At 36.6% G+C, this 24,363-nt stretch overlaps 1 protein-coding gene across 14 annotated transcripts in view; it reads right to left on the bottom strand.

Annotated features, from left to right (window-relative positions):
* Positions 1-2,828: 2,828 nt before the first annotated feature.
* The window catches only part of POSTN (periostin), a 38,635-nt gene continuing 17,100 nt past the window's right edge, over positions 2,829-24,363 (bottom strand). The window contains exons 12-23 of one of the 14 annotated variants that reach the window (XM_075562901.1): positions 23,513-23,643; positions 22,595-22,725; positions 22,384-22,486; positions 22,207-22,274; positions 21,003-21,048; positions 17,412-17,492; positions 13,962-14,051; positions 10,679-10,768; positions 9,390-9,467; positions 9,002-9,085; positions 5,099-5,140; positions 2,829-3,617 (exon numbers count right to left, since the gene is read on the bottom strand). In XM_075562901.1, the coding sequence (XP_075419016.1) occupies positions 3,577-3,617; positions 5,099-5,140; positions 9,002-9,085; positions 9,390-9,467; positions 10,679-10,768; positions 13,962-14,051; positions 17,412-17,492; positions 21,003-21,048; positions 22,207-22,274; positions 22,384-22,486; positions 22,595-22,725; positions 23,513-23,643 (985 nt within the window). In that variant the 3' untranslated portion in view covers positions 2,829-3,576. The remainder of the gene's footprint in view (positions 3,618-5,098; positions 5,141-9,001; positions 9,086-9,389; positions 9,468-10,678; positions 10,769-13,961; positions 14,052-17,411; positions 17,493-21,002; positions 21,049-22,206; positions 22,275-22,383; positions 22,487-22,594; positions 22,726-23,512; positions 23,644-24,363) is intronic. The other 13 variants (XM_075562904.1, XM_075562903.1, XM_075562902.1 and 10 more) reach the window with 13 other exon arrangements.

Genomic DNA, 24,363 nt, shown 5'->3' with positions numbered 1-24,363 from the left:
TGAATGTTTAAGCATCTTAGCGCTGGCAGCGTTCTCCAAAGGGCTGCTCCAGCACCCAGGGCTGCATCCGGGTGGGTCCATGTGGCTTCTCCTTGGGAATGTCTTGCAGGAAGTGAGCCTTGCCAGCTTAAGCAGGGAACTGGCTAAGGAAGCTGCACCCTGGTCCGACCATCACAAAGCAAGAGACCCGAGAACTCGAAAGGCGAGGCTCACCAACCATTTATCTCTCCACCCTTCAATTAACCCCACATGCGTTTATCTGCCAGGTTGGCACAATAAATTTTAATTATATCAGATGGTAATTCCTTATCACATTAGAAAGCCCTGGCTTTCTCCCAAGGAGTGACTGATGGCTTCAAACAGCTGATCTTATGGGTAGCTGCCCAAAGCTTAAGCACTACACTACCAGGGCTCATTGCTTGGTGCATGGTACTAAGAAATATTACTCTCTGTCCACAATGTCAAGTCGCTGGTTCCTGATCAACTTGTCTACTAGTTTTCTAAGTATGTGGGCTAAGCCACTGCGACTTCCTGCTGATTGGTTTTGAGCCACTGCTTGGCAGCTGCTTCCTTTGCTTAATTTTTCTATCTTATTTGAAGGTTTACATGATTGCTGTTCACATTTTTGTATTTTAATCTTAATACTTTTGGTTTCATTTAACTAATGTCTGTTATTGATCATTTAATTAAAACATGTGCATACATGACACAAAAGACTGTATTTTGCAGGAAAAATATAAAAAGATTTATGCGTGTGCTAGCAATGCTGATTTATCTTTTCTTCATATGGTAAAATAAGACCTCCATCTCTAAATCATTTCTATGATAATCGTTCCTCGATGATCATGTCTAAAGCCCAGCTCTGGAATAGCCAGTTCATCACCAGATACAAACCCTGAAAGGGGCTAAATGAATATCTACCTTTGATTTTACACAACCAATTTGCAGCTAGAAGATCACGGAGAACATATTACCTGTTTGGAATAGCCACTTCTGTTGATGGTAATTTAGTCTGGCTGTCCTGCCAGTACCAGTGTACGTAAGGAGCTACTTTCACTCATCCAGGGACGATCATGGCAAGTACAGAGTTAAGTCCAAAAACTCTGTTTGAGAATTGAGATGGTATGATTGTTTTCTAGCAGACAGACAGATGTCAGTGCCAGATATCAAACCCATCCCTGTTCTGGTGCAAAGAACATTCTTGAAAACCAAATCACTTGTGCAGTGTGGGACACTTTCAGAATTTTATATCTTATTTCATCATTCTTATCACTCTTTGGAGCACTGGTAGTGTAGTGGTTATACACTACACTAGTAGTTGGGCTTCTAACTGCTAGGTCAGCAGTTCAAAACCACCAGCCACTCCTAGGAAGAAAGACAAAGTTTTCTACTCATTAAAGAGTTTTTCAGTTTGGAAACTGAAAGGGATAATTCTACTCTGTTCTGTGGGGTTAGTATGGGCCAGCTTCGATTTCATGGAAGCAAAGTGGTCGCTCTTAAGACAGAATTACTATTTTGAGCTACCAATGTGGGTTTTTAGGCCCTTTAGTATTTCTTAAGTGTGGAATCTATTTTTTTTTCTCACACATACTGGATATCTAGGATCAAGCCTGATATCATCAAAGTGGTCTCTTTGTTTTCCAGTTTCTTATGTTGGTCCTTAAGTTGACAGAAGAACTTTGCTATAAGATTGCCAAGCCCCTAGCCATCTGTCAGTTTGTCCTACTGTGGTAGCTTGCATGTTGCTGTGATGCTGGAAGCTGGACCACCGGTATTTCAAAGACCAGCAGTGTCCATAGATTTCAGTGTCCATAGATTTCAGCAACACCTCTACTCTAAGGCAGACTAGAAATGAAGGCTTGATAATCTACTTCTGAAATTAGCCCACGGAAAGCCTATGTGTCAACAACAGAATATTGTTATGCTTTAGACATGTCATTAGGAGGAACCAGTCTCTGGAGGAGGACTGCTCGTTTGTAAGGAAGAGGACCAGTGAGGTGAGGGAGAACCTCAGAATGATGGCTTGATTTAAAAGTGTTGGTTAGCCTGAGCGTGGTACATGGCTAAGTAATGTTTTATCTTATTGTGCTTTAAGCTGCCATGAGCTGGAGTTGACCTAGGACATCTCTCTGTCAGTTGATCTACGGATTGATCAATCTTTTAATTGAATTATCACCAATTTAGTTTATTTGGGCGTATGAATTCATTCCCTGAATGTCCTTCTTTCAACCATCCCAAGCTGAGGATGATGAGTAGATTTGAAAAGGTCAAGCTAGTCCCTGTATAGTTTCCAAAATAAATATTTGTCCTATCCTTTGCAATGCAATGGGCTCTTCAAAACACACCCACTGCCATTGAATTGATTCGAACTCGTAGTGACTCTAAAGAGAAGGTAGAACTGCCCCTGTAGGTTTCAGAGACTACACTCTATACAGAAGTAGAAAATTTCAATTTCTCAATTTTTTCCCTTTGGGTGACTGCAAGCTGACCTTGCAGTCAGAAGCCTGATACATAACTCACTATGATACGAAGGCCATTGGCCTATTACGATATATCAAATCTTAATCAAGTGCCTTTCTGTGACTCCCCATTTCATGCATTTCCCAGGTAACATTGAGTGATTTGTATTTCTGTTTTTATTAAAGCCCAGGATGTACTATAGATTTTTGATAATTTGTCTCTTACTTTGAGCATAGGGACTCTGTCTGATTTGTCTTTGAATCCTCATAATTTAGCACTAAGACATATTAGGTGATTTAATGGTGGCTTCAATCTCTAATATTTATTTAAATAACATTTATAGTTTTATAAATTCAAGAAACACAAAATTGATTCAATTTCCTTTAATGAATATTTGTTACAAAAACAGAGGTATAAAATCTTCTTCCCACATTCAAACCACTTATTAACTTAAGCATTGAGTTTTCTGAATCACTGAATGTGAAGTAATTCTCCTTATACCCTCTAAAATTGTTTGATTGAGGAGTTGGAGATAAAAATGTGTATTAGAAGAAGCATATAAAAAACATTTTAAGAGTACAAAATAAATTGTAAAAATAACGTAATTTACTGGTAATCCCACATTGTATTAGAACCGTTCCAAGCCTTTTGATGCTAAATTTGTGGGCTTTGTTTTTTAGTACTGAGCACCTCTTTTTATAACTTAGATTCTCATGGAGAGGTAATTACATGCATTTTAATGTATTTTATATTTAATTCAAGGCTCAATATTTTCAAGGCTATAACAGCTTATTACACCAAGACTTGAATTGTAATGAATTCATGACCAGGTTTGTCACCGACAGCATCTACAGGTAGTTAGAAGTGACAGTGCCAAGACACAGGCATCTGTAAGGTGCTATGCTTCTCTCAGTTCCTAACCAACAGAAGACTAACCCCACCATTTCTTCTATGGTTCTGGTGTACTAAAAGAAGGCTACACTTTCATTCAAAATTGCTTTTTTATATGTGAAAGATTCTGAAGTGTTTGAAGTCAGAATGGTTCTCATAATTTCTCTTCAAGGTCAGGTTATTGACTTAGGGTTTTGTAAACTTTGGTATCTGGTTAGTGGATTTTCACTGAGAACGGCGACCTTCCCTGGATCGTCTTCTTGGTCCTGATTAACAAGGAGAAAGAACAGACCATTTGTAAATGTGATTAGAATGTAGAGTTTAAGTTTATGCTATTCTACACATAAATATTTTTCCCACTGCCCATCATTTCTGAATGTAATAAATGTTAGATAGCTTCTTTTTATAATTTTCAGTCGAGAGTGATAGAGCCAAGTTGTGTTTGATCAGAAATGTAAGTTAAAATGTGGATGTTTAGAGGACATTCCTGATAAATCCTTCACTTAAAATATATTTCTTTGATTGATTCTTTAGGTCTAAAGGTCTAAACATTCCAAAACTCAAAAAAAAAAAAAAAACTCACAGCATCAAATAGATTATGACTCATAAAAACCCTGTAGGTCAAGGTAGAAATACTCCTGTGAGTTTCTGAGACTAACTTTTTATGGGAATAGAAAGCCCTGTCTTTCTCCATTGGAGCAGTAGATGGTTTCAAACTGCTGAGTTTGTGGTTAAGAGCCTGACTTGTAGCCACTGTGCCACCGAGGCTCCTGTCTGTACATGGAAGTGACTTAAAATCAGATATGCCTATAAAATCAGAAATGTTTATAGTCTTGCAACTGCTTGCAACTATGAACATGCAATATTCTCAGACTTTTCAAATGTGCTATTGCAAGAGTGCAATTTACTCTAAGTTCTAAGAGGAAAATATTTGATTTTGAATGCATGCAAAGACATTAGAAAAGCACGTAAATATAGTTATGAAGAAAAATGAACCACCCATGGTCAGCAGTTCTAATCTACCAGTTGCACCAGGGGAGGAAGCGGAGGGTTGTGTTTTGTTTTGTTTTGATTTTTGGTAGGTGGGTGTCCCTGTGAAGCTGCATAACTTTGAAAACCTGTAGGGACATTTCTACTCTGTCCCCCAGGGTCCCAATGAGGCAGAATCTACTTGGTGGCAGTAAGAATTTTGAGTATGGGATGCATGCATATCTACATATCTACACATAAAATCAATAGTCATTTTAAGTTTTCTGTATGTATGCCTTTCAAATTTATACATATTACCTCAAGATAACACAACAGAGACATAATTTTTAGAGTGATCAGTTCACCCTGTAACATCCAGTCACTATTCTGTTGCGGGAGGATCGTGTTTTTGATTGGACTACGTTTGATTGTATTTCCTCTGAGTCTTCACCCAGGGACACCGTGGAAGAAAGGTCTAACCATCTACTTTGGAAATCACAGTCCTTGCCATCTTATGACACACTTTACCCTGACGCTCATAGCATTGAGTCAGACTGGTTCCACAATAGCCGGTTTTATTCCACCGGTAGGGTCGAACATGAACAATTTGCATTCTGATTCTTATTAGCAAAATACTTTATCTCACAATTTACTAAATTTCTTTCCTGTCAGACCACAAAATTCAATAAACTATGTTAGCCTATTTTGCTTTACTTTGATTTTTTCTTAACATAAGAAAACGTATCAGTGTAACCACGACTGCAGTCGATATACTTGCCTTGGACTCTCTTGTTAGCTGGCACTGTCCTCACGGGTGTGTCTAAAATTAAGCAAGTCTAATTAGAACGACTTTGATTTAAGTAGAAATTTAATCTGAAAACAGATGTGTGACCTTAACTAAGCAGAAAAGTATAAAATTTTATATTATGATTTACATAGGTAAGTTTTCTTTTGGAGTAATAAATTTGATTATTATGAGAGGTTTGCATTGGCAAATAGACAGTAGTTTTCCATATATCATAATAATGAGTGTTTACCATTTTCAAAACCATTTTCATTATGATCTTTGTGATATTTTTGCATAAGATACATTATCTACATGCCATTTTCAGCCTTTTGTAAGAAACGCCACTTCCCAGAGTTATGCACCTATCTTATAAGGCAGTCACCTCCAGGTGCAATGCATCAGTGAAATTCCAAACCAAATTGTGATTATGTCATAGGACATGAGGACAACAAAATAGCATTGATCTAATAACTCTAACCGTGTAATAACATAAAATTCAATAAGTACATGTCACCAGCCCTCTAAATGTAATTCCAATTCAAGACAATTTTAAAATGTAAACTAGCGAACAAGATTTCAAAATCTTATTAATAAGAACTTCACATTTCACAATTGAATGATTGTGGTTTTCATTGTGACAGTTGCAAAGTATTTCTCAATGTCCTTGTTTTTCTTTTAATTTATTGACAAGATTCCTTGGTACATCTAAGTGGAAATTTTCAGACACTTGAGATCAAAGAGTAAAGTTGGTTCCTGCAGCAATTTAGTTTGTCTGCTTACCTTTATTTTTTTTCTCCAGATTTTGACATCATCTATGTTGAGTAATGAAATCAATGCTTTTTTTATTCTATGAATCTTAGATTTTCTGAAATCCCATAAAAAGTAAGCATGAAGCAATCACCAAGGGTAACATTAGCTGATTCCCACCAAATAAATTAAAGAGGAACTTAAAGTAAATTTTTAAAGAATTTTTTTCACATCTAGAAGAACTCGGCTCTTGTTTAGATATCTCCCTTTTCTCTCCCACTATAGAAGGTGTACTTACTATCCCAAATTAATATTGTAATAAAATTTAGGGATAGAAAATCTCAGACTCTCTGAGGGAAATATATGATGAAACCAAAATGTTTTATGTCTCAAGTGATGTTTCCTCTCTAAGAAAAGCAAGACTAAAGGGCTAAAAACCAGGCTTTTTAACTCCTGGTTCTCTGCCATCTTAAATCGAATACAAGCTGCATTAGGTCATTTCAAGATAAGCACAATCAGGGAGGAGGAATCTGTGATATGAATCCTTTGGCACAAATGGCCTTGCCCAACACATTCCTAAAACATGCATTGTGCTTCAGCCCAATTGTTTTCAAGTTTCTTCATTTTAAAATTGCTATGACCTTTGGTAATTTAAGGGAAGGATGTTCAATGTAGCTTTCACGACAATTATCATGTTAATTAGAAATAATGTTGATAGGAACTATTACTGGGAGTTCATTATGTGCTGAACATTATTTCAAGTGTCTGCTTGTACAGGTGTTAACACTCACAGGTTCCATAAAAAGCAAGGCTATCTCCACTCTGTGCCATCTCATAGGATCTCTATGAGTTCAAATAGATTAAATGGTGGTTGGTTTGGTTTTGGTTCGGCGTATTATCAACATTCAGAAAGAAAAATAACAAACTTGTAAGAGGAAGACCATGGTTTGGATACATAATAGTTAGATAACTTCTGATAGACCCAGAAAGTCAGTCTTGAATATTATTTATGTTCACATCAGTTTCTTTGTAAAGCAGTGTCCCTTAGCACCTAGGCAAGAAGACATCTGGGTTTTACATGGTTGGGGAAATATAAATCCTAGCATGTCCAATTAATGACCAGATGCACTTCCACTGTCTTCTCAATGGGAAAGAAAATACTAGACATGTTTTGCTGAAATCTCACATTCTGGCACTGTGGACACTGACCAACCGATCTAGTAGAGAAACCACATAGTGGAGATTAAAAGAATTGATCTCTAGAATATTCATATAATAATGAATAGAATAATCCATTAAATAGGAAACAACAGACTATCACACGCTAAACTTGTAACAGAGTTCTTTTTACCTGAAGTATTTTTTAACTACCCAGTTGCATTGTCTATAATGAATTTATTATCAAGGGTTTGTGGAAAAGGAAGAAAATATACTTACTTACCTGAAGTTTAAGCCTAAATGAATTAAGCAATATAAACAGTTGCAGCGACTAATTGATTCATTCTCTAAAAAGCACTGCCATTCTATAAAGCTGCCATTCTATATACTAAAGCAAGGATTTTATATACATAAAAAAAGAATTCAATTGAATCTCCATAACATGTCGGCCTGTCCCTTCTAAAGCCTACTGCACGTGAGGTGATGATTGAGTTCTGCAGAGGACCCTGTGGGGACGTAGGATGCTGCTTGCATGGTCTTTTCCCTGTCATATGAAAGGAACCCTGGTAATTTTAGGAAACTCTACTGAGTCTATTGAGGGGATTTTCCATTTCAATCATTGCTTGCATGAAAATGATGTATTTTTATTACAAATGGCCAGTCTCTAAACAGAATAAAGTGTCAAGAAATAATGCATGCCCAAATTATACAAGGTCCTAAGAGCATTTACATCCTCTTGAACCTATAGATTTATCTACTTACATTATCTGTAAGAAAAACATCTGGGCTATATTTTAGATATATATCAAACTTGAGCTTTGTTTCTTATTCATGTAAGTTTCAAAGAATATAATTATTAAAAAATAATTTAAAATACTTGTATGTCAAAAACATTTTGACATCTTACAAATTTAATTATTAATAAAATAAGTTAAAGTATTTGTATTCAAATTTCTATGATCCAGGAGGAGGGCAAGCCGGTAGAGCACAGACCATTTCTAAGAAAATGAAATTAGTCTGTGTGATATTTTAGTAGTGAACACACGCCATTAAGCATTTAGAAAAAGTCATATAGCTGCACAGCATAAATAAATTATCTTAATGTAAACTGTGGACATAAGCTAATAATAAATCAATTTGTTCACAATTTGTAGCAATTATGCACCAGGGGTGTAAGGTGTTCCTAAGAAGAGAAACTGTACATGGTGGACTGGGAAAATAGTAATTCTACACGTTGGGCAATATTTTCTGCAAATATAAAAGTGTTCTAAAATATAAATTCTATTATTTTTTTTAAAAATACCAATGACCAAACTAGAGTTTATTAACATAAACTATTTCTTTGAATAACTACCATTTTGAGATTGGGTAAGATTTTGAATTCTTTTTTTTCCTCCTTTGCTCTTATAATAGGTATATTTAGTGCCATAGACAGGAACATTCCATACTTTAAAGATTAAGGCTAATTTCATATGCAGAAGTTATGTGATCCCAGGAATAGATTGCCACCCACTTTGTTAGAAGAAACAGATACCCATTCCCAGCAATGCAGTTTGGAAAAGAAAGTGATTAAAATGCACTGGATTCTACCATTGCTTTCACTTAAGGAGCCTAGCAACATGCCTTTGATTATTTTCATGGGGGCAGTGAATACATTTTTTTAAATATGAAAAGGATATAAATTTGAGTTTGTTTCAGTGTCAAAGCCAAAAACAATAAAAATATATGTATTCATATATATTCATTGCTCCCCAAACTTTAAGTCATAAAACTTTTTAAAGACTGTTAAAACTCACAATCACTTCTTCATCTCTATAGCTTTTAACTGTGATAAGACCAATCATCACGCTTAGACAGTACATGATCTTGTCTTTTCAACCCTAGTTTAAAACAAAATTAAATAAAACTTTGTATGTTCAGTCTTTAAAAAGCTGAAGAAGTCAGTCATCACAACCTAAGGGTGTTAGTTTTTTTTTCCTTTTTACTAACCTCCCTGAAGTAGTCTCTTAATTTCTTCATCTTCAAATAAATGACCATCACCACCTTCAATGAATTTGGTGACCTTGGTGACCTCTGAGTAGATACATGTTTATAGCAGAAATTGGTTTATGTGATACAGGTAAGACATAATGGCATCTGACCAACACCCAGATCGTTCTGAATTTTAGGGTTGCTTTTGGGAAATCAATCAATTTTCGCATACGTCTGACAACATAAAAATCATGCAATCGATACAACTGCCAATTGAGCTTCATTCGCACCTTAGCTATTTCTTCTTATATTGGCATGGAATATGATATACTAGAAAGGATGCGGTGTACAGCCTAGATCTTTTAGCTTTTAGACTCTGACACATTCCTTCTCTAGATATGCTGACCTTCTTGCAGCAGTCTCTTCAGTGTTTCTTCTGCGTCTCCTCCACCAGCAGAAATTCTAGTGTATTTGATTTCAGGACCTGAAAGGAACGCCACAGAAAGGGCCGCAATTCAGGGTAGGGGAACTTTCATTGCAAAGGGCAAGGTCAGTAAGCAATTTTGGCTTTGTGGGGCCAATTGCCTTCTGTTGTGACCTTGATCTTGGCTGTTGTCTTGTGGATTGGTGTCCCACAGTTGCTACTGGGGAGGAAAAATTCGGCTGACTGCTGGTAACACAAGCTGGGCTGCTAACCACAAGATCAGCTGTTCGACGCCACCAAACTTCTCTTCCTCAGGAGAAAGATGAGGCTTTCTGTTCCCGGAGAGAGGTGTGATCTCAGAAACCCCAAGGGGCCTCTAGGACCCCTAGGAGTCAGACTCAACTCAAGGGAAGGGGGTCTGGAGTTTGCTGCCATCAAGATCTGCAGTCTCAAAATCCTTGTGTACCCTGATCAGAAGTTGGCATTCCCTTCATGAAAGTGCTCTTGGGTCTTGTAGTTGTACTGGGAAAGCGGCCTTTGAAATTACCTAAACCAATTAGGATGGCTGCATCCCATTTCAGTTTTATACACAGATAGGCCACGCAGGTCATTATTTTGTGACAAAAGTAACGGACAAAACAAACAACAACTTGAATTCAGAAATTTAAGTTAATGGATAAATGGGAGACTAGGTTTACTAAAGTTTCTCATCAATTGCTTGATACAAACTGAAGTGCATTTCAAATAGGTAAATCTATAGACTTTGAGATCAATGGAGGGAGTGGTTTTGCTTTTAGGGTTTTTAAAAGTCTTTAACAAAGTAACGTGACCCTAATAGATCTTGTATTATTCATGCACATAGTCATGTGAAGTGGGTTATGAGTTGTGTTGCCAACTGGAAGGTCAGCAGTTTGAAACCACCAACAACTGCACGGGAGAAAGATGAAATTTTCTACTCCTGTACAGTCTCAGAAACCCATAGGGGAAATTTTGTCCTGTCCTATCCTATAGGCAATGAGTTTGAGCTACTTATAGTAAAAAATATATATGTATATATGCTTATATGTTTACCTATGACATATCCAATTCAGAATAAATCATAGATTCCATATTTGAAATGATCTTATTTGTGACAAATGAAAACTCCGACTTTGGTGACTACCATGACAATAATTTAGTTTGTCTAGTGATCCTTACAGAGATAGTATAATATTAAATAGGGGTTGTTCTTTATAATTGAGACATGTTACAAGTATAAAATGAAAAATTACCTTTGATAATTCTTTCTTCCCGGGTCTCTTTCTCAGTTATTTCTACAGGCCTCCCTTCAATCATCTTGGTGTACTTTTTAATAATTGGTTCTGAAAGTAGAGGATTAAAGGCATTTGATTTCTCCCCAAATGCTGTGTAAGCTGCCCTCAGATCGACCTAAGCTTTTAAAACGGTAAATGGGGTGATTTTTTTATGGAGCAGATCGGGGTTATCATTCAAGAATTCATAGCCAGTTTGTTTGATCCCACTGACGGCAATCACCGAAATGAAACATTGGCTTTAGCCACTGCCACCGTGCGCTCCGGCACCCATCCCTCTTTCTTCTGTAGCCTTTCCAAAGGTGATTCTTTGCCAGATGCTTCCCTTTCGAGCTGCAGTGATTGTACTATGCTGCGCTGTGGAAACCTCCGCAGTGTTGTTGCTGTTCACCCCGAGATCTGTCTCTTGTTTGGTTGAACTCGAGCCCCATGTTCCTTAAAAGAATGTGATTTAGTTTTTAATCATAATCATTCTTGAACATGTCAAATAAAATCGGATTCTTGGAGTCCTGAAAATTAACAGCGATAGCCTAAATGCTACACGGTGGAGAGGGCCAGTGGTACCACCAACTCTCCCCGCCATACTTGTTGCCTGGCTATGACATGAGTTTTTCGTGAGAATCCAGGTCACTATATGTCATTAGAATGAAAGTTTTACAAGAAGTTCTTGCAGTTGCTATTGATTCAATTCTGATGCATGGCAGCCTATTGCGTTTCAGAATAAAACTGTGCTCTAATTGGTTTCAAAAGCTAAATTTCTAGAAGTAGGTCAATAGCTCTTTCTATTGAGGCACCCTGGGTGAACTCGAGCCTACAACCTTTTCATTTGCAACAGAGAGGAATAATCATTTTCATCATTCAGAGACTCCATAGTAAGCTCTGCTGTTATATGTCCTCAAGCCAGTTCTGACTCGTAGTAACAGCAGGGACAGCAGAAGGAAACACCGCCCCTCCCTGCACTGTCTTCACAATGGTTGTTATGCTTGAGCCCGTTGTATTGTCACAGTCACTGTGTTAATCCATCCTTTGAGGGCCTTCCTCCCTTTTTTTTTTTTACTGTCCCTCCATCATGTCATTTTTTAGGCACTGGTGTCTTCTGGCAATGTTTAAAGTATGTGAGATGAAGTCTCACCATCCTTGCCTCTACAGATCATCCTGGCTGTACTTCTAAGTCAGATTTGTTAGTTTTGGTTTTTGACCCTTCATGTACTTTCAATACTCATCACCAGCATCACAATTCAAATGTATCTATTCTTGTGCCTTGGTCAATGTCCAGATTTCACATGAATGTAGGGCAATTGAAAATACAACAGCTTGGGTCAGGCGAATCTTAGTCCTTAATGTAACCTCCTTGCTTAGAGCACTCGAAAGAGGTCACGTGCAGCAGAGTTGCCCAATGCAATGTGTCACTTGATCTCTTGACTGCTGCTTCCATGCGAGTTGATTGTGGATCCAAGAACGATGAAATCCTTGACAACGTCAACCTTCTTCATTTATCCAGATGTTACCTGGAGATCCAGTTGTGAGGATTCTTTACACTGAGTTGCAATCCACACTGAAGGCTGCCCTCCTTGCTCTTCATTAGCCAGCGCTTCACATCCTTCTCACTTCCAGCAAGCAAGATTGCGTCATCTGCATAATGCAGATTGCTCATAAGACTTCCTCCAATCCTGACACCACACTCTTCTTTATATAAGCTCTTTGTATTATTTGATTAGCATAAAGATTGACAAAGTATGGTGAAAATATACAATGCTGATGCACAACTTTTATGATTTGAAACAAGGCAGTTTCCCTTTTTCTGTTCAGATAACTGACTCTTAACACATGTATAGGATGGCTAATTAGCCAGAGCTCTATATACTTGCTGCTCTATATTCATCTTTTTTTCTGACTATAGTATATCCTTTTGTATTGATTTTGTTTTTATCACAATTTTTTATTATTCTCACTGGATTATTAAGAATTAATGGAAGCTTTGTTTGATCTGGTAACTTAATGATTAAATTTATGCCAACTAGATCCAAAATAAAAAAGTTTTATATCTGATTGGACAACAAGAATTTACACACAGGGAAGATGTTAAAAGCAACAAAGACAAATCCTCTTTTACATACAATCCTGCAATAACTGTGCCCTACAAGCAGATGCTTGAATGGAAACACAGGATGAATAGCTGTGGGAAGAAAAATGGTAGTATACCCATTGTCATATCTATTGCTGGCCTGTATGTGCATTTATCTTTGCTTCAAATGTACCCGTGACTATGCTGGTTCTTATGTATAACCAAAGAGTTTGAGACACTGTGTTGCTGGACCGACCAGGCAGATTCCCTTAGTCTTAGGGACACCAAGTCCATTAGAGCAACATGGTCCACATTTTTACATCCTCATTTGGTGAGTAGTGACTGGGGTTTTAAAAGCTCCTGAATACAACCATTAGTTTCTTTGTTTCCAGTGAAGAGAGGAGTGATGAAGTCAAAAGTTAGATGAACACAATCCAGTGGACTAATGGACCAGGCCAACCTAGGTCTCCAGCACCCTGAGAGAAGACTAACTCACTGACTGATGATCACTACCAACTCCTCTGAAAAGAATCACATTAGAAGGCGGGTTCTGGATCGAGAACCTATGACAGGCAAATGACAGACCCTTGCGTGCAGAAAAATGTAAAGCAAAACTACAAATCACAGAAGAGACCAGGATTGCTGGTAGAAGAGAAATTGGTGAGCCTCCCAAGACTGACTCTCTCCTTTGTAACCTTTCACACCTAGAGCTGACTCACACCCACAGCTCAATTGGAAACCAAAGAAGAGACAAGCCTATCATAGGAGCAACACCAATAGTGTTGTACATACACCTTAGAACAATCAATCAATCAATCATTTAAGATCCTAAGGGTTGCAGAAGTTTAAGGAGTTAGGAAAGAGGAAGGAATGAAAGCAGGGAACAGAGGGATGGAGTGGAGTAAGTGAGGGTCCTTTAAGAAGCTGCGACAGATGGATTGAAACAAAATGTGTATGGGTTCTTGAATATAAAACTGATGATATGCTCTGTAAATCTTCACCCAATTCACATTGAAAATTAAAAAGGAAAAAAACCCTCATAAATGAGATGTTCATTCCAACAATTAATATAAAATAAAGATCAAAATAGAAAATATGAGGGCAGATATTTTCAATCCAGTCTTTCCCCAAATCACCCCAAATATACCAATTAGGTATAAGAAAACATATGGCACACACCTTCACGAATCACTTCAGTTATTGTTTCACCTTCTTTAACCACTCTGAATTCAGGGTCACCTTCGAGTCTGACCTTTGTTATTGTGGGTCCTGAGACATTATTTTAGGAGACAAATGGTCATGTTAGCAATAATCCTTTGCATGTCATCTGAATAGAACATTTACATTAACACTCGGTGATACTTAAATACCTAAGTAATTTCAGAGTTTTAAAATCAATTTTAAACATGTCTTAAAATTAGTCAATATTTATGTGTAGAAATGACTCAGTTTACTGACGTGCTATTAAAATTGCTTGCATCTGCATTTAAAGTAATGGAAAAGTCTGTTCAGTAGTAGTGGTAAATTATGGTTTATGTAAAATACTTCATGTGGCAGTCCAACATACTCTGTGACTGCTACAGCACGGACACACGTGAGTTGCTCTAATCATAACGCTCCTCAAAGCGTCATTCCACTGACCACAGCTCTGGGAATGTAATAGAGTATGCAATGGGCTATCAGCTTCAAATTGCCAGTTCAAGGCCACCAGCTGCTCCATGGGAGAGAGGGAGGGTTTCTGCTCCCTTCAAGATTGACGACCTCAGAAGCCCCCGGAGCAGCTCCACTCTGTCCCTCGGAGTAACTGTGAGTCAGAATCAACTCTACGGCAGTGATTTTTCAGTTTGGAATGTGAAGGCTAGTGAAGACATGACCTTAAAATATCCATATCAAATACACTTAATTTAATTCTATATGACTCATTGTAATTTTAATGTAAAACAGGTGTGGGACTGGATATAAGAAAATGTCAACTTTAGGTCTACCATTAAGATACCAAGTTTCAGGTCTTAGGGAAAAAAATAACTTTAAATACTTACGTCTACCTGGAAATTGTGCAAAAATGGACTAATTAATAATTCAACAGTCCTGTTAATGTAAGAGCTAAACAACACTGTATTTGACTTGCAAAATGATTTTACTCCAGGAGAAAATCATTCAAATGTTAGAAAGCTAATTGCTATATTAGGTAATTGAGACTATGTCACAGAAAAGAAGAAAAATAGGGTTCAGTACATTTAACTCATACTGTAATACCCATCAATAATTGAATGCCGTTATTATTATTATTATTAATTTTTGATATGATTTATTTGCTTGTCCAGAAAATGTCAATGTACACCACTACCCAGAGCTAAATAGTATGAAAGAATCTAATTAAGGAAAAGAATACAGTTTTAAAAACTATAAATTTTTCACATCATGATATTTGCTTGACGGGGCAGCCAGAATGATGTAACTCTCAAATTGTAAAGCCAGATTTGTAAGGTCCAACAACCTCAAAAAAGAATATCTACCTAAGGAATTTAAAGATAAGAATCCAGCTAATAAAATAACCAAACTAACATTACTTTAGAAAAATCTTGATTGAAATTTCAGAAAAATTCAATTTCAGAAAAAATTGGAATGCAAGTTCTATGAAAGCAGGGTTCTTTAGAAATTAGTGTTTTCATATTGATTCTCAGCACATTGAAAAGTAGCCTGAGCAAGGGATTCTCAATACATATTTTTAATTGAAATTCGTATGTTTTTTTCATAAGTGCGAAGCTTGGTTAAAAACGGAATTTTTTTTTCTTGGAGTCTCATTTATTCAGTAAGAATTTAGTCATCAGTCAATCTGCAGAAGTTCAATGAGAAGAAAATGCCAGTAATCTCCTTAGAAGTTAGATAGTCATGAATGCATGTAAAGGCATTTGCTTCTTTCACGATGCTAACTAGAAATAGAACTTCTGAACTTTTGACTGAATGAGTTATTAATGAATAGGTGACATGATGCAAATTTTAAATCTATAGTCTCTTTTTGGAAGAACCTGCTGCAGTTTCAAGTCTATTAATGGCAGAGAGACGAAAACATGTAGAATCCTGCTGACAAAGATTGGGACGATTAGTGAGGAAGACTGAAATAGACAGAAATTTTCGGAAATAAGAACAACAGCACAAATGGATAATTTCAATCATGGAAGCTGTGTTCAAGTGGTAGCATTTCAGGAACTCTGACTGTTAGAAAAATGAACTCAGATTTTTGAAATGGAGCATATTATTTTTAAATTAAAATGATCAAGAAATAGTCCCCTAATAAAAATTGTAATTTTAATTTCTTCTTAAGACATCAAATTTTCTTTATCAATATGTGAAAATAATCACAGTCCTAGGTATAGTATTAAAAATAGATAAGCACACATTTCAAAGAATAATTCAATTTTAGATCTCAAAGGTAACTGATATTATAATTAACTCATGATGATAGAAGCTGTTACTCGGTTGTGTTCAATACTTAAATTTTAAGTCAACTCTTGCTTTAAAAGTCAAGCCTTGTAACACAAAAGCATTACAGATATTGCCATCTCATTTTACAGAATGAGAAGAAATACCAAAATCAAAGATGATTATAATAATGGTTTGGGTGATATTCAATCAAGAACATTCTAATTACTTTTTTAGAAGACAATTTGCATTATGAAATGAAGATGATAACCAGGTTTTTCTCTGTGATAAGATACCACAGAAAAGTACTTGAACATGGCAATGAAAAATTCTTAAGATCTGATTTTCGGAGATGGCTGAACTAGATGAAATGAAGACGGCAATCAAGGATGTTGATTTGGCAGCATACGAAGAGAGAAAAGGGATTGCTTGTTCCATACTCTAATCTAAACCAATCATGAGAAGTTAGATATGGATTCAAAACTGGAATTGTGGTTGATATGCTTCCTTTCAGTGTGCCACGTTTTTATTTCGTCTTCTGTCCCTTACCTAGTTACTACTGCTTCTATGCTGTAATATAGGAGCCCTGGTCACTCGGTGGCTTCAAATTGCACTGCTAAGGTCAGTGGTTTCAACCCACCAGCCACGCCAGAGGTGAAAGAGGAGGCCATTCGATCATCTCCGAAACTCTGTCCTATGGGGTCACTCTGAATCTGAATTGGTTCTATGGCATTGAGCTTTGTTTTTGTCTTGGGGGTGTTGTATTAGGATACAGAATGAAAACAACAAAACGCTCTTGTAGTTTTTATAATCATAATAAAGGGATTCATGCCAGAAGATTCCGAACAAGGCTATAAAATGGCTAACTATGAAACATTTTAACTACAGCCACAACAACAAAAATCCAGGACTTATTTGTTTACTGAATGTCTGGGTACTAGTGATAATGCACAGTCAATTAGATTAAAATGAAATTAAGTACCAGCAAATGTACTGAAAGTATTAGGAATGCACCCCAGCACCATCTACTATGCTAAATAATTTGCATTCTGCATTCTATGTTCTACAATTACATGAGCATGCCATGGATATAGAATGTTTAGCATGTTAGTTTCAAAAAGAACATAAATGCATCCATAGAAATCAGTCTATGATATGCATTTTCTTTCACAGTTACAAGGAACTGTGAATAACATTGGTGTTTACCTTCCGTTTTGATAATAGGCTGAAGACTGCCTTCAATCACTTTAAATTTTGGCTCCACAATTTTGGTAATAATTTTAGTTGCTGAAAAGCATAGAAAGTGTAATATGAATGATGTTCACATTAACATAAACTGAACTTATGTGTCCCTTTTCCCTTTGTCTTTGAAGAGTGCACTGAGTTATCAGATGTGGAAACATTTAGGCAGTCATAGGTGGGCACAGTTTATGAGCAATTCTTTATATCTTCTTATGTCTAGATGCTGAACTCTGAATTACAGTGGCTTGGAGTTGTCCCAGGGAAAATATGTGCTCAGTAAATGAGGACCTCTAGCTAGAAACCAATCCATTCTGAATGGTGCTACTAAAATCCTTTACCTTCATTTGTACCTCTTGAAAATATTGGCTGCATAGCAACAGAAGACAAAGAAACATAATTAATTTTATACAATTCATAACATCTAAAATTACTTGGTTAGAATCTTGTTCATTTCAAAGGGGAAAGTGACAGAAAAAGGCTACATATATTTTTTGTTTTTTTCCCCATGCATTTGGTACAGTGATAGAGAAATGAAAATAGGAAAAATAGCTCAGAATACTTAAAAATAAATTTTCATTAGCCAGACATAAGCTCTATGCAACAAAAATGTATGATTAGCACTTCAAGTTCTAAGATTGAATGCTTTTGTTTTTTCAGCTCCATTATCCAATTGTTTAAAGATTTTAAAATATGAATTTTAAATTTATGTCATGTACGTACGTTGGATAATAATGTGCAGGTCTTATTTAAAATGAAAGCGATGCGGTTGACTTTGGTTATATACGTTAATAGAAAACGTGCCTCTTATACTTTGCAACTTCATTTACTGGCTGTTGAGGCATTTTTAATTGGAAGGTTTAAAGAGGACTTCATTAGACTACAGGGTTTCACAGATGTTGATGGTGTTAGATTAATTAAAGATGAGATGTAAGAATGCTTTGAGTTCGTGTGGTATTTGATCTCGGGTTTCAGCGATATTTCACTGCCCGAACTGTTTGAATGAATTTGGGAGCTTAACTGAGACTATGCTTTAGTTGTTTCAGATCTGTATCTTGAGATCTCAAGTTATGACACTCTAAAAACTCTAAACTGTATGGAAACTGTTTTCTTGATTCTTCCACCCTATATTACCTCAACTTAGAATTTCTCCACCAAGGTAAAATTCATAGAGGTCTCCATTATACTTATTGTTGTGGTTAATAATGTTGAGCTTAATTTTTGCCTATGTAGAAAGCTGGAGGTTTAGCATGCTTAATTATTGGTATATTTGTCTTAATATTGCTTTTATGAGGATCTAAATGGTTTTAGCAGGTTATTCGTGAAAATTAAATAATTGATCTTCAACTCAAAAGTTATTCTGTTTTACAACAAACTGATCCACTAGAGAGCATTTCTCCCTTATCTGGTTTCAAATTCATGGTTTTTGGTAATATAAAAGTAATATACAGCAAGGAAATTCTAGGAGCTTGGGAGGAAAGTCAACAAAGGAACCCAGATTGAAATCTGTGGTTTAATAAGTGTCTACCTCGGTGTGATCTATACCCCAAAAATAACAGTCTGCCCCCGACAAATTGCACATTGGAATGTAAACATCAGAGCTGCTTCCAGAGGCATACGGAGGTAGAAGTGATTCATTAGTCTTGAACAATTTCATAAAGTTTAACCATGCTTAATGAGTGTGTATCCAATTTTAATAGAAGTCCATACAAAAATGATAAAGATACTATCTCTATATATATTGAGAAAGATGTCATACATTTCTGATGAATAGAGCCCATGAGGATTCTTTAATTTGTTATGAAATATAATTTTAATAAGATCCCATACTCTCACACTAAAATATGTATCATTGTGCAATACATTCACTCCAGCTGAATCTTTGAGCACGGTATGCATTATTACACAATTAAGATCCATAAGAGCAGCAGAAGCCATTTTGTTTTGCTCTTTATATTGCCATTATCCTCTTACAATAGAAGGTGCAAATTTTTAGGAAAAATTTCTTCATTAAATAATTGAAAGTTCATGGTATAAAGGGTCCTGTTTAGTAAATAAATGTCAGAATCGAACTAAAGTTTTAGCTACTGCTGTATTGTGAGTAGGAGCCCTGGTGGAGAAGTAGTTATGAAGTTGGCTGGAACCTCAAGGTCACCAGGTTCTCCATGAGAGAAGGATGAAAGTGTTTGACCCGGGTACAGAGTTAGAGGCTTAGAAACCCACAGGGGCTGCATTAGCCTCTCCTATAAGGTCTCTTTAAGTTGAAATCAACTGACAGTGAACTTTAAAAAAAAATGTTATTTTGAGTGTTTAATTTTAGAGTCAAAACAAAATGAAAATTATTTCTGCTTTTGAAAGCTGTAATGGAAACAGTAAAAGGACAAAAGAAGAAAAAGACAATGAAAAAGAGGACTTATATAAATTTTATAACAGAATAGGATCTATGGTCCTTATTTTGCTAATCTAGACATCTCAGAGGCGGGGCAAGAAACCTTGGAATCGATGTTAAATTTATCAACTGACAGGCGTTTTTTCAGTTCCCTGTTTATAGATGAAAGAGATTGATTATGTGTTGGATTGCTAACCTTAAAGGTGGGTAGTTCAAAACCACCAGCAGTCCCATGGGAGAAAGAGGACACTTTCTATATCTATGAAGCATTACATTCTCAGAAACCTACAGGGGCAATTCTACCTTGGCCTAGAGGGTCACCATGAGTTGGAATCAAGAATTCTTGGGGGTGTTGACCCCACTGAGTTTTTTTTTTGGGGGGGGCAGGGGGTTGCTGTTGAGAATTTAAGTCCGGAGAAAACTTTCTAACCACAGCTCATAAGTACTACTCTTGGTCACATCCCCTTCCACCCTGCCCTTAGATCACTTATAGTTTGAAGAGCGAATGAAGGACAAGCCCTTCAGTTGCTTGGTTTCAGCGTTCACACATGTGAATTTTCAAATAGCTCCAGAGGGCTCTTTTTGCTCTATCTTCCTCCCTTTTGTTTCCCTGTCTCCCCCTTTTCCCCCTCTCTTTCTCTACTGGGCTAGCCTTTATGATTTACAGCCCCAGTGGTGCAGAGGTTATGCATTGGGCACCAATCTTCAAGGTCAGCAGTTCGAAACCACAGCAGCGCCATGGGAGAAAGAGGTGACTTTCCACTCCCCTTGAGAGTTACAGTCTGAGAAACCCCCAGGGGCAGTTCTACCCTGTCTTATATGTAGTGGTAACTTAATCTGTGTACTTGTGAAGGGGTGGAGTCTAGCTTATCAATCAGGTCACAGCTTAATGACCTCATTTGGAGGCGAGAAGGAGATCTTTCTTCTACACATACGAGTGTCCTGTTTCTCTAGTCAACCCAGACTAACCCAGGGGGCTTAAGAAAAGAGCAAGGGCAAGACTGAGAGCTCTTTCTCCACCCAGACTTCAAACCCTGTCTCAAGTGGGAGTTACCATTACTTATAATCCCAAGTATGAGAATATCAAGAATTTCTATTTGTAAACACAAAAGTATCATTACTGTATTATCTTCCCATTTGAATTTGACAGAGGTTCATTAGGTACTTACTGTAGACAGTCATGGGGATCTCTTTGAAGGAACTCCCACGAACAAACTGAAAGCAAATGTTGTGTTTAGTTCCAACATTGTAGCACTGATATTAGAAAAACAATATTATTTTAAATCTTATTAAAGTAAAAGTAATGGAGTTATCATCACATCTAATAGAAATCAAGTGAAGTTTCCATAGAAAGCTTATTTTTCTTCTTTTATATAGATTAATATTTTTCTTTTTACTTTTCTAGATGAGAATAAACAGATTTGTTCATCTTTATTAATTTATTAAGTAATACATTCCTTATGTTTTACTTTGATACGATGAGGAACAAACTATGTTTCTGCCTTTTAATTCTGTCACTGGCCACAATTTTTATAAAAATACATAAACTTCCCTAATTTTTGGTAGTAAAAGTATTTGATAATAGGAAGTTTTATTTATTTATGTACCTATTGGACAGTCAATATTTGGGGTAAGGGTCATCTTATTGAAATTAATATTTTTTCATAATATTTTAATTACTGACAGGTTCCAAGTAGCATTTTCACAGATATTTGCTGAATGAAATCATGGATATAGTATGTTGTTGCTTCTTTACAGATGGGCCATTTTTTAAAACAATATTTTAGTATGTGTAATGTAAAAATTTGCATCTCAAAGTATGTTCCCATTTAACAATTTCTACACAAATTAGGAATGTTGGTTGCAGTTTAGTTGAAAATAGACTCACTGACAGTGAGTTGGGAGTTTTTCAATCATCCTTCTTATTCATTTCACTCTAGTTGTACCGTTCTGGTGACCTACTTTCCCTACCTGCTCACCTCTTCATTTCCTTTCATGTGTCTTTCTTATCTGTTGTTTTACTATGTTTTTGCATCTTTGGTCTCTTATTGATGGTTTCTTTAGGAGATGATTATTCATGAGTGGTATTCTTCATTTATGAGTCAATCTATTATTTCACTAAAAGGTGACCTCAAGGGATGATTTTGGTTAACTTTTAAAGAGTATTCCAGGATAACAGAGTGGGGGAGTCCACTAGTCTTAATTAGTTGATTGAGCATCTCTCTCTCTCTTGCTCTCTCTCTCTCTCTCTCTCTCTCTCTCTGTATCCTTTGCTCTCTTTTTTCCTCTCCTACTGTACCTCTGCCTTTTAATACATAGATTTCTGGTTTGCTATGTCAAAATATTAAACATAAATCCAGTGTTATTTTGTACCTTAATTTGGATGTACTTGATCAGTTTATTAAGTATTGATAGCAGCTGATCATTTCCAACTGGTGTGTCTGTGAAGAGAAAAATTAAATGAGTATTGTTACACAAATATGAAATAAAGATATAGGTGCCAATTGGAAAGCAGCAGCAGAAGAGGAACAGAGTTCAACAACCACTAACCTGCGGGATAGAGCAGCTTATCTACAACATGAATGACACCGTTCGTTGTCATGATGTCAGATTCTTTTGATTTCAATTCATTCACCAGAAGTGTATCATTCACCTATGGCCACAGGGAGGTGATGTCAGTGAGACGTATAATGGGGAATGACTATTAAGAAGATGGGTGGATGACTCAATGCTACTTATGCAGTTTTGGTTGACAACTTACTCCTTTCACAAAAATTTTGCTTCCTTGTGTCGTCTTTAGGATGTTCGTCACACCGGGTTCAAATCCCTTCCCAATGAAAATGCCTGGAGTCAAGTGGTAAAGAATGATGTTCTGAAGAGCATTTTTATCCCCTATAGGAGAAAGAGATATATTTATTTAATATTGTCTCACGCAAGATACTGCAAAGACCCTGGAGCAAACTTCTGGTTTGTCTTTATTTTCCCACACCCTATTATTTCTCTAACATCATGGTACTCTAAATTTGATATTAATATTAATACCCTAACAAAAAATTAGTCATTTCAATGAGATCAATAAAAGTATTACCCAACTAATGGAGAGAAAAAACAAATTATTAAAATTATGAGAACTGCCTTGTCTTTTATTTAATTGCATGATCTTTCATGAAAATGACAAGGCGAACATCTAGCCAACACCTTGACATGCTAGCTGTCTGAGCTGTCTCTAACCCATTGAAAGCCTATGCACAACAGGATCGAATTGTTGTGATCCATGGGGCTGGTCTACTGGAAGCAGATCACAAGTCCTTTCCTCCTAAACTGTCTTAGTCTGTAACTTCTGCTGAAATCTACTGAGTATCATACCAATATTCAAGCCTCCATTGACAGACAGTGGTGATTGTGCATGATAAGACACATTGGCCCAGAATAAAGAATCGAGTCTTTTCCATAAAAGACAAGAATTCCATCTTTGAACCACCACTGACCTGTAATAGTATGATAAGAAATGATTTATTAAGATCATTAATGAGTAACTTCCCACTTATCGCAAGTGGGATGAAGGAAACTGAATATCGACCATTAATATAAGTTCGAGGCTCCCATCTGAGCTAAAAGATGGATGGAAATGTCGCAGGCGGGGACCACAGGGCGCATGTCTGGTAATCCCTCTACTCACGCATCAGAATTTCCTTTTCTTCATTAGTCATTCCCTTAAAGGCATCGTTGGTTGGCACAAATAATGTCCAGTCTCCTGGTTGTGTCAGAAGATCTTTCATGTCTGCAGCTTCGAGTAGGCTGAGGAAGATGCTGTACAAGGAGGGCAAAGGTACATTTTTCTAGTTAAAAGATGGAAATGTGCTCACCTGAGTGTTGATCAAGAGCTGGGTGAATCAACAAAATGCAGTGGCTACATATGATGAAATATTACTCCACCTTAAAGAAAAACGCTATGACAGGGATGAACCTTGAAAAACCTTATGCTTTGAAGTAAGTCCATCACCAAAGAGCAAACACTGCATGATCTCACTTACATGAAATAACAAGAAGAGACAAGGGTATAGAGACCAATGCATTTTGGTGGGAAACTGGGCAAAAGGAGGGTGAAAGTGTGACCCTTTCTTAGGGAACAGTGAGACGGATGGTGCTAGAAAATTGAGCAGCATTATGGGTAGTGGTTATTTACCACATGGCCAATGCAATCAACATCACCAAATTGTACACCTAACCAATTGTACTGAACCGGCAAGTGTTGTGCTCTACATGTTTTCACAACAATAAAAATAATGCCTGTGTTCACCCACAATGCATTCACATGAATACACCAATTACAGAAAGCATGAAAACCCATTTTCATCTATTTCAAATGCTATTTACTTTTTAAGAAATTGGTATCATAAGCAAAGTCTTGAGCTATACATTGTAATGTTTAGATTTCTCAATCTTAGTGTTTCATGTATCACAAAGCTGCATTCTATGAACTATTTGCTCATATATTCCATCATCCTATTAAAAAGGAATTGAAGAAGT

The sequence above is a fragment of the Tenrec ecaudatus genome, chromosome 11 (assembly GCF_050624435.1).
Source record: "Tenrec ecaudatus isolate mTenEca1 chromosome 11, mTenEca1.hap1, whole genome shotgun sequence".
NCBI lineage: Eukaryota > Metazoa > Chordata > Mammalia > Afrosoricida > Tenrecidae > Tenrec > Tenrec ecaudatus.
Note: the sequence above shows the minus strand (reverse complement) of the source record. Positions and strands in the feature narration are given on the sequence as shown.